The sequence below is a fragment of the Macrobrachium nipponense genome, chromosome 21 (genome assembly GCF_015104395.2).
Source record: "Macrobrachium nipponense isolate FS-2020 chromosome 21, ASM1510439v2, whole genome shotgun sequence".
In the NCBI taxonomy this organism is placed as follows: Eukaryota; Metazoa; Arthropoda; class Malacostraca; order Decapoda; family Palaemonidae; genus Macrobrachium; species Macrobrachium nipponense.
In genome coordinates, this window is record NC_087212.1 from 7,661,970 (window position 1) to 7,674,691 (window position 12,722).

General features: G+C 37.6%; 1 protein-coding gene across 3 annotated transcripts in view; it reads left to right on the forward strand.

Annotated features, from left to right (window-relative positions):
• Positions 1–12,571, forward strand: part of LOC135197755 (zinc finger matrin-type protein 3-like) — a 45,104-nt gene extending 32,533 nt beyond the window's left edge. For 2 of the 3 annotated variants that reach the window (XM_064224838.1, XM_064224839.1), the window contains exons 3-7: positions 4,709–4,791; positions 8,287–8,430; positions 10,097–10,272; positions 10,813–10,935; positions 12,422–12,571. In XM_064224838.1, the coding sequence (XP_064080908.1) occupies positions 4,709–4,791; positions 8,287–8,430; positions 10,097–10,272; positions 10,813–10,935; positions 12,422–12,551 (656 nt within the window). In that variant the 3' untranslated portion in view covers positions 12,552–12,571. The remainder of the gene's footprint in view (positions 1–4,708; positions 4,792–8,286; positions 8,431–10,096; positions 10,273–10,812; positions 10,936–12,421) is intronic. The other variant, XM_064224840.1, reaches the window with a different exon arrangement.
• Positions 12,572–12,722: the final 151 nt, after the last annotated feature.

Consider the following 12,722-nt stretch of genomic DNA (forward strand, 5'->3'; position numbering starts at 1 on the left):
CAGACGCCTCCATGGTGGGCTGGGGAGCAACACTAGGCAAGGAGGAAGTGTCAGGCCTCTGGAGAGGGGAACAGAGGTCCTGGCACATAAACTTAAAAGAGTTGGAGGCCATTCGGTTGGCTCTTCAATTCTTCGAAGAACGATTGGTGGGGGCCGAGTTGTCCAGATCAACTTGGACAACACTACGGCTCTCGCTTACATCAAAAAGCAGGGGGGGACACACTCTCGATCACTGTTCATGGTAGCGAGAGACATCCTTCTATGGGCGAAAGCTCGAAACATAGTGATCCTAACAGGTTCATTTCAGGAATACCAAATGTCCGAGCGGATCTTTTAAGCCGTCAAAAACAGATCAGATGCTTCCCACAGAATGAACCCTACATCTAGAGGTTTGCCAAGAGCTATGGAAGTTGTGGGGACGGCCGCTAGTCGACCTCTTCGCAACCTCGAAAACGAAGAGGCTTCCGATTTATTGCTCTCCAGTTCTCGACCCGGAAGCAATAGCGGTAGATGCCATCCTATGGACTGGACGGGGGATGGACGTTTACCCCGCCTTTCCCCCCGTTTCCCAAAGTCAAACTCCTTAGGTAGAGGTAACAAGGAAGTTTGCGGCGTCGCCAGGAGCGAGAATGACTCTGATCACCCCCTTTTGGCCCTCAAGCGATTGGTTCACGGAGGTCATGTCTCTTCTGGTAGACTTCCCAAGAACCCTGCCAGAGAGAGTAGATCTTCTCAAACAGCCCCACTTCGAGAGGTACCACGGAAACCTCTCTGCTCTGAGTCTGACTGCGTTCAGACTATCAAGAAGTTGGCCAGAGCGAGAGGTTTTTCAAGACCAGTGGCAGAGGCTATTGCCAATGCGAGAAGAGCTTCCTCTCGAGCGGTTTATCAGTGGAAGTGGGCTGTCTTCAGGAGATGGTGTAGGAAGAAAGGTATTTCCTCCTCCACGACCTCTGTGAACCAAATCGCTGAGTTTCTCCTGCATTTGAGAAATGTAGACAGACTGGCAGTGCCCACAATAAAAGGATACAAGAGTATGCTGTCAGCTGTCTTCCGTCACAGAGGGTTAGACCTGACAAATGATAAAGACCTTCACGATCTTTTGAGATCGTTTGAGACAACTAAAGTACCGCAACCGAAGGTCCCATCATGGAACCTTCATGTAGTTCTAAGGTTCTTGATGTCGGCTCCCTTTGAACCTCTGCATGCTGCCTCGTTGAAAGACACTACTAGGAAGGCGATTTTCCTAACTGCTCTTGCCACAGCAAAAAGGGTTAATGAAATTCAAGCAATTAGTAAATATGTGGGTTTCAGAGGACACAGTGCAGTGCGCTCCCTGAATCCTAATTTCTTAGCTAAGAATGAGAACCCATCTAACCCCTGGCCAAAAACCTTTGAAATCAAGGGGTTAGCAGAGTTCATCGGACAAGAGCCAGAGAGAGTCCTGTGCCCTGTCAGGGCTCTCAAATTTTATTTGCAAAAGACCAAAGACTGTCGGGGTCCTTCTGAAAATCTATGGTGCTCTGTTAAGAGACCGACTTTCCTATGTCGAAGAATGCACTGGCATTCTTTTTACGAAGCACCATCAGGGAGGCCCATGCGTCCTGCCCGGATGGTGATCTGAAACTTTTGAAAATAAAAGCCCATGAAGTGAGAGCTGTTGCAACTTCAATGGCATTTCAAAAGAATATGGCACTCAGCGATATCATTAGTGCTACTTTTTGGCGAAGCAACTCTGTGTTCGCTTCACATTACCTGCGGGATGTGAAGACGGCATATGAGAACTGCGAGTCGCTAGGACCATACATATCCGCAGAATCCTATCCTATAGAAAAGGGATAGGTGTGCTTTTAATTTTGGTGTTGGTTTATGGTTGAAGGGTTGGTCGCTTGAGGCGCTTTCCCTTTCTTTAGCCTAGAAGTTATGGGACTAACTTCGATAGGTTAGGTCAGGTGGTGGTTTTTAGCTTCGTTGCCCTCACAGTATGGTCAATATGGTCTAGTCACATTGTGGTCACGCTCCCGTTGACAGATCATCTAGAACTCACCAGCTATATAGGTCACTACCTTGCTGGAGAGACTAGTAAAGCAGAAGCAGACTTGGGTGACAGTAATCACGAAGTCAGCTATGCTAACAGGTAAGGAACCAAGATGTCAATCATCTGCATGTAATTTGTTTCCTAAAATCCTTCTATTCTGTCCCTTCCCACCTCCAATGGTGGGATTCAGCTATATATATATCTGACAGGTAAGTTTCATGAACAAAATGTTATTGTCATGATACAATAAAGTTTGTTCATACTTACCTGGCAGATATATATAATTAAGTACCCACCCACCTCCCCTCAGGGGACAGTGGTATGAAAAATCTGAATAGAAAATGGGAATGGTTCCTGATATCCGCCTCCCAGCGGCGGGAATGGGAATGGGTACTAACCACCTGGCCGCCCACTGCGTGTGCCGGGAGTTTTGAAATTCTGTCGGACGTCGGAGAATACAGCTATATATATATCTGCCAGGTAAGTATGAACAAACTTTATTGTATCATGACAATAACATTTTCCCAATTGTTACTGGGGACCAGAGACCAAAATGAGCTCAGTAACCTTGATCCAGGTAACACTGACCATCAACCTATGGTCAGGATAATAAAAATTTATATTAGGTCAAGTTGCTTCTGCTACCTCCCCGTTCTTCAACTAATTTTACATAATTAAGACAGAATAAACCTATACGTATCTATCTAAATTATGGTATATGTTGTCTGTTCCTAAAAGTGTAGTAGCAGTCACATTTTAGGAGATTTTTTGTTGTCAATTGATAGTAAAAATGAAATTTTAAAATAATTTTTTAAAGCCTGTAATAATCAGTGAATAAAGTTCCTCACATATTTTGGTCCAGGTAGTCTTCATTGCTTTATTGGTCTTCACTGCTTTATTCCTGTTTCTGTGTTGCTGCTATGGACAGTCCTGCTCCAATCCCATTTGGAATGCTTGTGTTGATTCTGTTTGTGGTATGTTCAGAAGAGGTTGGATAACTTGAAATTATTGGAGATTGAAGAAACTCCACTGGGCTTCACCTTCCTTCTTTTCCTCTTTTCTTCCTCCTCTTTACTTTCCATGCCTCATGATTGGTGGAAGATGGAGTAGGTGATCATGGGCAGTTCAGGTGGATCTGCTAATAAGTGTGCTCTTGACCAGTCCCCAGTGCATGTGTTTCCATGGAAACCTGAAGGGGAGAGTCAACAGTTTCCTTAACTACAGGCTGTACTGGTTCTTCAGAGCTAGCAGGTACATCCTGGGACATGCTCATGCCCTTTCTGTGGACCATTATGAGCATGGCCTATGCTTGGTACTGGCCTGTTCTTATTCTTGTACCCCCCACCACTCAATTAACTTGGCAACTCTCCCTTCTTATTATAGCCTTGCTTCTCATTAAAGGATCCAGGGGGCTCAGCTTTCTTGTGGTAGTGGGCTATGGTTTCCCATTGGTAAGGGAAACTTCAACTTCCCTTTCCACTGTAGGTAAACCTGGAAAGTTGGGTCTCCCCTTGCAGGGCATTGTCATCTCTTAAGACAACACCGTCCATATGCAAAGCATACCAAAATAAAAACCACGCTGTAAAATCTATTGCTCACGAAAATCAAAAGTAATATCAGTGGAAGGGGAATTTCTACACTTTACTGACTTGAAACTATAAAAATTTGTAAATTTGTGTTGTGTATGTGATTAGTTGTATGAAAATAAAAATGCATTATTGCTAAGTAAGATGGTAAATTTATTGGTTATTCTTGACTATCATTAGCTTCATGGGTGAGAGGGAGAGTGCAGATTTGCTTAACTTTTGTCATGCATATAATACACTAGATTTGATTTGTATAGAGGTTAACATGAATACAACATACAAAGTTCATACATAAACACTGGTTCAGTATTATAGCTTACATAATCTTCTATACTTAGATGATACTACGTTTTAGCTAGCAATCTCTATCAATGGCCACTTTCTGCTACTGTAAGCATTGGATCCAAACAGGAAGTAGATAAAAGGAGCAGGAACCTTTTTTGGTGAGAGCTGAGCCCTTGTATGTTAGGTTAGAGTGAGGTAGATGTAAACTATGATGTCTTTCATGGGTATAATATTTATGGCTACCTCATTTTATTGTAATATGAATTTGAATCCAATCCAAGAAGGTTAATTTCTTTCAATATGCTACTACCTGTTCAGATTAAATGCATAAAGTAGTATTAAAAAGGAGTATAGAAATCTAGAAGTGTACAAGCTTCTGAGGCTTCATATTAAAAATGAAACCGGTAGATTTCATATTAATGCCAATACTAATAATAATATAATATAATAATAATAATAATTATAAAAATGATAATACAGTACTTGAACAGTATGCTTAATAATATTGGCTGTATGGTAGCTAATTTTCTCCTTTTTATTTTTTCTTCACTTTAACTTTTTATATGTGTCATCTTTTATGTATTTTATTATTTTTATTTGGCAAAATCTTTTTTATATAAGTTCATCAATATTTCTGAGCTTTGACTTATGTACAATTTTGGTATTACATTTCTTGCTGTTGTTTCATATTTGTGCTTACATTTTACCTTTATGAAAATAGTGTATAGTACATACTACTATAATCATAATTTTAGTCTGTGTGGATAGTGCTGACATATATATATATTCTTCTTTTCAGTACCAGTTGAGTTAGATCCTAATCTTCCTTCAGAGCTGGTTGAAAAATTTCAAAACAACCATTGTAAGCTTTGTGATGTCAAGGTAAGTAATTTATATAACCGAACTACTCTGCAGATGTAGTCTTAACATTTTTTAGATATTCTGTGTATGATTTTAATGGGTGAAATACTATTTTCATTGTGTTTATTTCCTTGAAGTAAATATTAGTACAAATTAACAATTAGTTGTGAACATTGATATTGCTAAACTTGCGTTCCTGCTCAGACACAAACCCATATTCTACATGTTCTTTAATCTGTGGTAGGAGGAGAGTAAACTGTGCCAAAGAAGAAGATGGGAGTACTTTCCTGGAAGGTTTGCATGAAGAAATTGGATAGCTATATGGAAAGTGTTCCAAAGTGAATAAATGAATGGCAGAATGGTGTGTAGTTGCACCATTGGGAGGCTGCAAAAGAAATTACTAAGTAGAGTATTACCTACAAGTTGCCACAAGAGGAAAACATTTTTCCTTATTGGCAGTGTTTTTTAACACTGAGTAGTGAAATAGCATTAAATGAATAAAAAATTAATGATGTTGAATCTTGATAATAATCAAGATAATATCTAGTGCAGGTTCTCTTGACTACTTATAGACTCATCCTTGTAACCATGGCTGTATGCTCCATTATATGGTTTCCCTGGATTTGAAAGATGATTTGCTGCACTTCCATCTTCCGACTTTTGATTGGCTAATAATACGTAGTACAGACTTCTATGGTAATTATCATCTAACAGTCATCCATGTTTACTAGACCATAGTCTTTTGCAGAGTTCTCAAGTGCTTTGCAAGTTTTATAAATTCTTGTTATTTTTTTTTTTATAGCTAGGGGCATTAATCATCCACTGGTCTCTTCTCATTAGTCTGGGTTTGGGAAAAGTATGAAGCCTTTAGGGAAGGCTGTAGTAATCTCAAGTGATAAGATTTCATTACACATTTTTTGGGAAGGGTGTACAGGCAGTCCCCGGGTTACGACGGGGTTCCGTTCTTGAGACGCGTCGTAAGCCGAAAATCGTCGTAAGCCGGAACATCGTAAAAAATCTTAAGAAAACCTTGTTTTTAATGCTTTGGGTGCATTGAAAACTATGTAAACTGCATTCTTATTATTGTCTTTTTTTCATCAAAAAAACCTTCAAATATTGATTATTTGCATTTTTGGTGCATATTTCATCTGCCAGATGAGCCTTGTAGGCGTCATAACCCTGGAAATAATGTCTGATGAATATAATTGAGAAGTGCTTTAACCTCGGAACGTTGTAACCCGAACCCGTCATAACCCGGGACTGCCTGTAGTAATATCAGATGATGAGATTTCATCACAATCTAAAATTCACATTCATTAAGTTAGTCAGCAACAAAAACTGGGACAGTTACTGGCATGTGCTTGGAAAATCTCCGGACTGCACAGGGTTGCAAAAAGTAATTGGTAACAGGCTGAGTTGGCTATTTTCTTGGCCTAGTAGCAGTGAAGGGCTGTATTTCCATTTTGCCACTCTTCTTCTAATGCTGTCTTTATAATGATTCTAAGAACTGAAAAAGGCTTTCAGTATCCCCCAGGCAATATAGATTAGCTTTAAAGGTTACAAATTAGCAGTATAGAGATAAAAGGACAAGTCAAAGCCTAAGATCGAATATACATGGAACATGTGATCAGCATCCAAATCCTGTCTTCACTTAGTGGGACCTAAAGGAGTGAGGAAGTAGATGCTGATGTCTCAGTAGGTTGACATATGTACCCCTTCAACCCCCCTTCCTTAGTTCACAGGAACAGTAAGGTCATGGTAATGAAAGTCAGTCATGGCCTTAATGAGGCCTGAACTTGCTACCTGGAGGGTGGGAGTCACTAGGGATCCCCTGGAGCTACCATAACCATGAGCTACCAGTGAGGGAGGGTTTTGAAGAAGAGAAGCCTAAATCTTATGATCTGATCATAAAATTTGAGAAAAGAAACTTGCCACATGTGCCACCGTGAAACTCCTGAAGTAGGGCTTTTAGATTGTATGAAAGCGTAATAAAGGGCATATATTAACCCTTTGCTTCACCTATGATGTACCATCTAAAATCCATCCCCAGATTCACGTGACACTTATGCATCATTTTTGCCAATTTTTGAATTGTCATTTTGACCTCATGCTTTACTTATTTGCTTTTTATAAACATACAACCTTAAAGTTCAAGTATTTTGCTTTAAAAAACACTAGAATGAGTATTGTAGCATGAATAGTAACTTCACATGCTGCATACTGAGCAAAATATCACATATCACAACTCTGCTTTTAGGACAGACAGGACTTGCAGTGGTCTAGTGACTGGAATGGTTAAGGCACTTAGTCCAGCTTAATTTAAAGATCTCACATAAAGAAGTCCCATTGTATCAGTCATCAGGCTAGTGAGTTACGAGTTACACAAGTTAACACTGGTGACTAGTACTCAGCATAGTTGTCAGTAAAGCTCATCATGCAGACCCAGACCCTGGTTAGACCAGTTAAGGTCCCCAATTACCTTTATAGTCCCACCCGTGTGAACAGATTTTTACAGGAGGGATGTTTAATTCCCTAACTGGATGAATTACAGCATCCAAGAAATGGTTATAAAGGTCATGATGCACACACCTTTATTCTTGTGACTTTAATCTCATGGATATCCAGCAGTATCATTTCCATGTGGCCAAGAAACAACATCAAAAGGGCATAAAACTGCATGTCTGACCATGACTGCGCTCTTACTGAGGTTAGAATGCACAATGTAACATCCCAAATTTATTACAGCATGTTCATGAAAAGATTGCTTCCATATTGTAAATATAATAGTTATTAGATGTGTCAACTGGTTTAACTTTTGTTTCACTGAAGAGTTATCACAAATTCCATTCATAAAAAGTTCTTGGTAGGGCAAGTAGTTGCAAAGATACAATTAACTAGTACCAGCATCATTACCTTTTACTTGATATAATCATGAGTCTGCATATAGTTGTGGTGCCAGCATTCCATTATGTGTTAAGGACAGAATATTATATATACACATAGTACATGGATTCACACACTGTACAAGTACTATTCATATTGGTAGCTCATTACTGGCAAAATAATCTTGTACATATCACACAACATTTTAGGAATAGTTTAACTCATGAATGAGGATTCATATATCATGGCCTTCCTATTTTGGTAGAGTCTCAAACACTCACAGCTGAGACCAGTAATGTTTGACAAATAACTAGATACCTAACTTGACTTCTATTTGAGTGCCCACCATGTCTAACTGTTGAGGCACATCAGACTTATGTATATTTCTAGATATTAAGCTATAAGCTTGGCTTTGGTACATCATACAAATCAAGAAAATCAGTGATAGTTGAATACGTACTATGTAGTCTTAAACTGCTGACCCCTTGGGGAATTTGGCACTTAGAGTTCCTGTCCTAGGCATACCTAAGGTAGCTTATTTGAAAGCTAAACTTCAGGCTACCCTGTTTTTGGGCCCCCACTTTGTATAATGAAACGAAGCTGTATAGTACCCTCTCATATTTGTTTTTTCAGCTCAATTCAAGAATACAGTCAAAAAATCACTATGAAGGAAAGCCTCATAAGAAAAAAGTCAAGCACTATCTTATTGAATCTGCACGTAAAGATGGAGAATCTGCAGCCAAGCTGCCCAAAATTGACATCTCTCCTTCCAAAAGGGTAAGTAAACTAATTTTGACTATTTTTTGCATGCAGTGTCTCTTACTACTCTATAGGATTAATGTCATCCATCTGGATAATGTTTTTATTTTATGGTGACATAAGTAATAAAATTATATATTGCAGGGGTCAAAGGAAGTTAAGCAAGCTAAAGATGTTCATTTAAGAAAAATACAAGTATTGAAGATCGTAACTTTGTACTAGTAGAAAAAGACATTATATTGAATTATTAGTGAAATTTTGAGACAAAGAAGTAGGAGGAACTCGTTTATTGTGAAACTGATAGTTACTGAAACTGCAGAGAAAAGTATGTAGTATATGTAACAATAAGCAGTAAGGAAATCAGTAATAAGTAAGGAGAATTAGAGTACTGAAAAACATAGATGAAGATTTGTTTGTGTAGCGTATCTGGGCTGAACAAAGAAGATATCGCTTAAACTCTGAGGTCTTATTTTTTAACTTCAGTTCCCTTACATCAAAAATCTTGTTCGCAAGTTCTTAAGAAAATAATTTTGTGAAAAAAATCCTGACTAAATATTTTCCTTCTGTAATTTAATCAGAAAGCCTCTTAATTTATTGTTCTACAGAATAAAATATCCTATATATAGAGCAGCACTTTATATAATAACTTAATAAAATTAGATAAATACAAGGCAACTGAACACCAAACACATGTTAGTCCCACACAAAACTATTCAATTATGTTGTTTACTAACAGCTACTGTAGTGTAAAGGATTTTCATTCAAATACAGATGGTTAACAGTAAATAGTGACTTGGTGTTCCATAAAAAAATTTTTTATGCAATATTGCACTTAATTTATGCCAGATTCTTGCATCATTAATCTCATTCTAGTTTTAACAAAATCACAATGGTCCCTGAGGTAGAGAAACATCACAAGCTTAATGAGTCTTCCAGGTGAACTCTTCCTCTTTGCATGTTACTGTTCTTGTAGATGTCTCATTATTAAGAGCTTCTTTTGTTGTCTCATTTTTAAGAGCTTCTTTTGTTGATCTCTGGCATGGAGTCCAAAGGACAGTTATTGATTGTAAAAAGTTCAAACATTTCCATATCAACTTGGATAGTCTTATTTCGAAAATGTCCACATTACGGTGCAACATCTTTTCCTTTGTATACAGTCACTGTGTGGCTCTTTACCCACACTTTTGATTCTACCTCTTCATCTATCAGGTTTTCTTATATTTTTAGAAATTCATGGATGATTAGCTCTCCCGTTGTTTTTATTAAACCACCTATTATTCCAGATGTTCCTTGGGCTTTCCTATTTTTTCCATAGTGCCTTCAAGTTCATTTATTTTCTTCATTTAAAAGGTTTTCAAAATACTGCCTCCATTGTTCCAGTGTCTTTACATTTTCAGCTTTGATTTCTCCATTTTCATCTTTTATATACTTAGTCATTTTACATCTTTCCTCAGCTTCTTTGGTGTCCTAAATATTTTCTCTTCACTCTGTTGTGTTGCAATTCTGATTCCTTGGATGTGTCTTGTAGTGCAGCAAATATGGTAGATACTTTCAGGCTAGAAACCTAATCAAATGAGAAAAAAGGGGCTACAGTAGCTATATATGAACTTCATAGCAAATCCATACTTTTTATGAAGGACCCACAATATTATTATTCATGTTATATTGCTCTTTGTCCTTTCAGAAACCAGAAACTCTTGATGTAAGTCAGCTTTACTGTAAATGTTGTGATCTCAGTTTTACATCAGAGCAACATGCCCAACAGCACTATATGGGAAGGAATCACCAACGAGTTTTGCATGGACTTAAACCATTAAAAGCTGGTTATTACAATAAGGACACTGGGAAATGGCAGAGAACGTAAGTTTCTTAATTGTTAATTATTGCGGTGTTGCTCTCAGATGATGAAGGTAAAGTGCATGAAAACCAAAACAACTGAAAGCCATTCAGGTTTCAGTACATTGCTATATGCTCTTCATTTCATTTGCTAGAGCAGTTTGAAGCCAGCAACAAAACTTTATTAGAATATTAGTGTTTTTAATTAATGTATGTTAGTTAATATGTTAATATATGTCAGAAAACCAGCTGATTTCCTTGACAAGAATACACTGATTGACTAGGCTACAGAACTTAGCTTTAAATAAATTACTCATAAGTCCTTTGTAGGTACAGTACTTTTGTATACCTAGTGAAGAAACTTCAGTATTAATCTTTTGTTAAAGCATACTCAACAGCATCATTTGTCAGTATAGTAGTATCTTTAGTGAAGTTTAACATTTTGTATAATTGGATAAAATGTTTTATCTATTATGGTACTCATGTTATTCAAGATATAAGGTTGTTATTTTAAATAATTTTCGAGCCTGAATGTTTATCGGTATTCTGTATTTTCATGTTAAGTCCTCCTGATCCTAGAGTGGCAGCAGAGAGAATAGGGCTGAATCTTGACCCACCATCAGATGATGAAACCAATGGAACTTCAAAGAAACCTGAAGAGCCATCACCAGTTAAAGAGAAAGAAAGGTGAGGAATTTTTACTGTTTTGAATATTCAAAATTACGTTTTTATTTCAAAATGTAGCCAAATTTTGTGTCCTTCGTTGGAAATTCATAGTATGGGTGTAAAAGGGTTGCCATATGTTGAAAAACAGCTCTTCCTGAATTTCCAAAACAAATAATCTCAGGTGCAATATATGTTGTTATTCTTATAAATTGGCTAATGAAATTACATGGATGGTCTGGTAAAACTTCCCAGTTAGAGATTGAAGGTGAGGCATTTTGAAAAGCATATAATTGCCATGTGATTTCCATAGCAGTAAAACACAATGAAGATCAATTGATTGTTTTATAACATTGTGCCTGAAACCCAGAAGATAATTCAGTTAATTAGGTAAATTATGAGTGCTGAAGAAACTGTTGCACTATATGTAATGCCTTTTTTCAAACAAAGAAGAGTTGTTGATTGCCTCATAACAGTCGGTTAAAAAGTATCGGGACTAAAATGAGCTGATAACAGTTATGGTGAAGAGCATCAACATTCCCCTTACCTGTAAGAAAGTCACTAATATCTGAGCGATAGAAATAGTTGTGTGAACTGTCATCTCTTATTGTTACTAGTTATGAGAGGCTGGTGTCACATACCCAATGAAGGTGGCGGCATAAAGAGCAATCATCAGTTGACATCTCAACTGGTGAATAATTGGACCCATGAGAAAATAATGGCTTGCACCTCCACTAAAGTTGGGCACCTCTCAAGTACAACTGGGGAGGATGACCACTTACTACAAGGAGAAGAGGTAATAGTATCTTCCTGGCCTGAGGAAAAAGCTAATTCCTTGGCATATTCTCCAGCAGGTTTGGGGAGCTTTAGTAAATCTACTTATGGATGGATTTAAACAAGCTATTGAGCCTCTCAAACTTTTCCACTTCTTTCCTTGACTTTGACAAAGAAGTCCGTGTGCAAGGACTTCAACAAATACTTGGACAGGGTTTTGTGGCCCTTGATCTGTACCGTATAACCTCTTTTGGAATTCTACAGCAAGCACTGAGTGACAGTTAATTATGTCAATTTTAATCAAACTTTACTTGGTATCTTTTTTAAAAAAACTTCTAGCTAGATATATTTTCCAGTCTTTATGAGTTTGTTATACTGTATGTTGCCATACGAATCATATGTAGCAGTTTCTTTTGGGAACTGCAGCTCTTCAGTTCGTATCCATGAGTGAAGTGTGCTATCAGAGGCACATTGATGAGAATACTGCATTGTATGCAGAATTAAACATGTAAAAATTAGTGATCTAATATCTTTTGGAGAACCATTAATGTAGGTTTTTGGAAGTTAGCGCAAGAAAAAAAATTACAGTACTTAATGTTAAAAGTATATATGTACTGTAGCACCACATTCAGGTAGTCATCAATTGGCTTTCACTTTTTAAGGTTATGTATTATGTGTACTAAATATATGATGTAAGTTGTATAAGCTTAATTAAAACAACCTTTATGTTTAACAGATACTTTTGTGGCTTATGTGGTGTCTCAGCAACATCAAAGGAGCAGCTTGATGGCCACATGGTGGGACAACGTCATATGAAGAATGTCAGAGCTACTACCAAAAAAGCATCTTCATCTTCGACTGGTTAGTTAATGGTTCTTATACATAAAGTACTCATGATTCTCTGTATCAGACAACACTTAGTGTTATCTCTAACTCCAAAGCTTTTATGAACTTTTTCTAACAGCATATCTTATGATACCAGAATACTTGCTGTTGTCACAGCTAAAAGTGTGATTGAATACCAATGCTTTGTCAAG